Below are 2,610 nucleotides of genomic sequence, written 5' to 3' on the forward strand. Positions count from 1 at the left end.
CTCTCTCACACACACACACTCACACTCACTCTCTCGCTCTCTCACACACACACACTCACACTCACTCTCTCTCTCTCTCTCACACACACACACGCACACACTCACACACACACACGAGAGGAAAGGAAATTAAACGCATTGACAAGCAGAGACTGTGTGCAAACGCTCGTCTGCAGTGTATCGATCCTCTGAGATTCTGCTTCCGTCAGGATTCAGATTTAACTCTTACTTGTCCATCGTTCATTCGTAATCACGTCTCATTAATGAAAACTAAATAAAACTGAAATAAAACTAAATGAAAACCCCAATAGTAATATTTAAATATTTAAAAACTAATAATAATGATAAAAGCACATAAAAGTTAAACTAAAATTAAAATGAAAACTATAATAGTATATAAATAATGGTAAAATAACACTGGTTTTTATCTGAAAACTTTCATCAAGGTTTTATCTTTAAAACCAAAACTATTGAAACATTTTTGCTAATTAAAATAAAGCTAAAATAAATGAAACAAAAAAAAAACTTTAAATGAAAATAAGAAAGTTTGAGTTGCCTTGGAAACTAACTAGGAAAAAAAATTAAGTTGAAGTGGAAATAAACCTAAATAGTAATATTAAAAAAATTAACTAATAAAAATGACAAATGCACATAACAAAAATTACAGTCAAAAGGAAAACTGAGAAAATAACCACATGATTAAACGGATGTTTTTGATGCTGTGTTGTAAACGAGTGTTTCTGTGTGTGCATTAATTAATATCTCCATTTGCTTCATTGGTGTACGTTTCATGCCGTTGTTATTCAGTACGTAAATGTATCCCTTTATTAATTACTGTTGCACAGCAGTTAAACACCGTCACAGTCAGGGTTTGTTGCCTGTATTTAATGAGTCCAATCATTAGTTCAGTGACGTTGAAGTTACAGTTTGAAACATTGTGAACCCATTGATATTTGGAGTTATTGCAATGCAAACGTTCAAGCGTGAATTTATCGTTAGTAATTGTTTTGTATGATGTTTTGATCTCGGAGAGTTCAACTAAAGGTCAGATGAACATAGATGTGTTGCTGTATAAAGTATATTTGGTTTCTCTCAGTGTGATCAGCTGTGAAGAGGGCAAAGCTTTGGCAGAATCGTGGAACGCAGCGTTCATGGAGTCCTCGGCCAAAGAGAATCAGGTGATGATGCGTTTCCTGTCTCTTCCTCTTCCTCTTCCTCTAGTGTTTTCTGTCTCTCTCTGTTCTTCTCTGAGGAACTGTCTGATGATTCTTCTGCGAGACACAAATGAGTCGATGACATCTGATCCAGCAGATGTTCAGTATTTGCATAATAATCAGTCTCTCTTATTATTATACCAAAACTTTCATTTTTGGTGTTTTCATTGTTGTCACTTTTTTTATATTTTAGGTAGAGACACCGTTATTTTAATATCACTGAGATACTATTATAGTTTTTATTTATGTTTTGAATTAGTTTTTATTTTTATATTTTAATTTTATTTTTTCTTTTGATTTTAGTTAATTTTGTTTTTTTATTTGATTTTATTTTCATTATCTTTTGGTTATTTTAGTTAATCAAATTCAACTAAATGAAAATGAGAATGAATGTTTTGGCAACTAGCTGAAATAAAATAAGTTTATTTTTTATATTTCATTTTATTTCATGTAACACACTTTTATGTAATTTTTTCAGCAAATAATCTCAAACTGGGAAATTTACGTTTGTGTAATAATATAATATTAATGATTAATGCATCAATATGACAATGAAAATTCAATGCAGGATTATGATTTGATGATGAATCAGTTTATGATGCCCAGTGCATTATACATTCATTTCTTGTGCATAATACAAATTCATGGCCTATTTTCAATGTAATGTTTAAAAAAAAAAAAAAAGTATAGTTTTTGCATTAAAGGGGTCATAAGATGCGATTTCAAGTTTTCCTTTCTCTTTGGAGTGTTACAAGCTGATTGTGCATAGATAAGATCCCTGAAGTTGCAAAGACTAAAGTCTCAAAACCAAAGAGATATTCTTTATCAAAGTTAAGACTCTGCCACGCCCCCCTAAAACGGCTCGTTCTAACACGTGTTCAGCCAGTCACAATGCACTGGGTCAGCTGGCCAATCAGAGCAGACTGCTCTTGTCGGAAGGAGGGACTTTGTAGAAAACGAAGCGTTTGAGAGAGGCGGGGCATAGAGGACCTACAATAATGTACAGTATTTGAAAAATAATGTGTTTTTTGAACATTAAAGCATGTCAACATATTCTGTTACACCAAATACACAAAATAATGATCTTTAAAAAAGCATCATATGACCCCTTTAAAATAATGATATTTTGGTGAGGAGAATTTGTTGACAGAACAAATATTTACACCTTTAATTAATATCTTGCATGTAATATTGATAAGATATTATATGGGAATATGCCATTGATTTCTCCTGTTATTGTGCTATTGCTATATTTATTTTACTTTACTTGTACTTTTGGTGTGTTTGTTATTTTTTATGACTTTTGTTGTTTTAAAATGTTTATGTAGCTTTTTATTAATTTTTGTTGCAGTTATTTTAGAACATCAAGTAAAACTAAATGAAAATGAGATGCTTC

General features: G+C 31.5%; 1 protein-coding gene across 1 annotated transcript in view; it reads left to right on the forward strand.

The window, feature by feature from the left end:
- Positions 1–1,217, forward strand: part of LOC107744740 (GTP-binding protein Rheb-like) — a gene marked incomplete at its 3' end in the record, with an annotated part of 10,213 nt that extends 8,996 nt beyond the window's left edge. The window contains exon 7 of the mRNA XM_016558556.1: positions 1,097–1,217. Within this exon, the coding sequence (XP_016414042.1) occupies positions 1,097–1,217 (121 nt within the window). The remainder of the gene's footprint in view (positions 1–1,096) is intronic.
- Between the last annotated feature and the right edge of the window lie 1,393 nt (positions 1,218–2,610).

The sequence above is a fragment of the Sinocyclocheilus rhinocerous genome, unplaced genomic scaffold (genome assembly GCF_001515625.1).
Source record: "Sinocyclocheilus rhinocerous isolate Xijiao unplaced genomic scaffold, SAMN03320098_v1.1 scaffold1189, whole genome shotgun sequence".
Lineage (NCBI taxonomy): Eukaryota > Metazoa > Chordata > Actinopteri > Cypriniformes > Cyprinidae > Sinocyclocheilus > Sinocyclocheilus rhinocerous.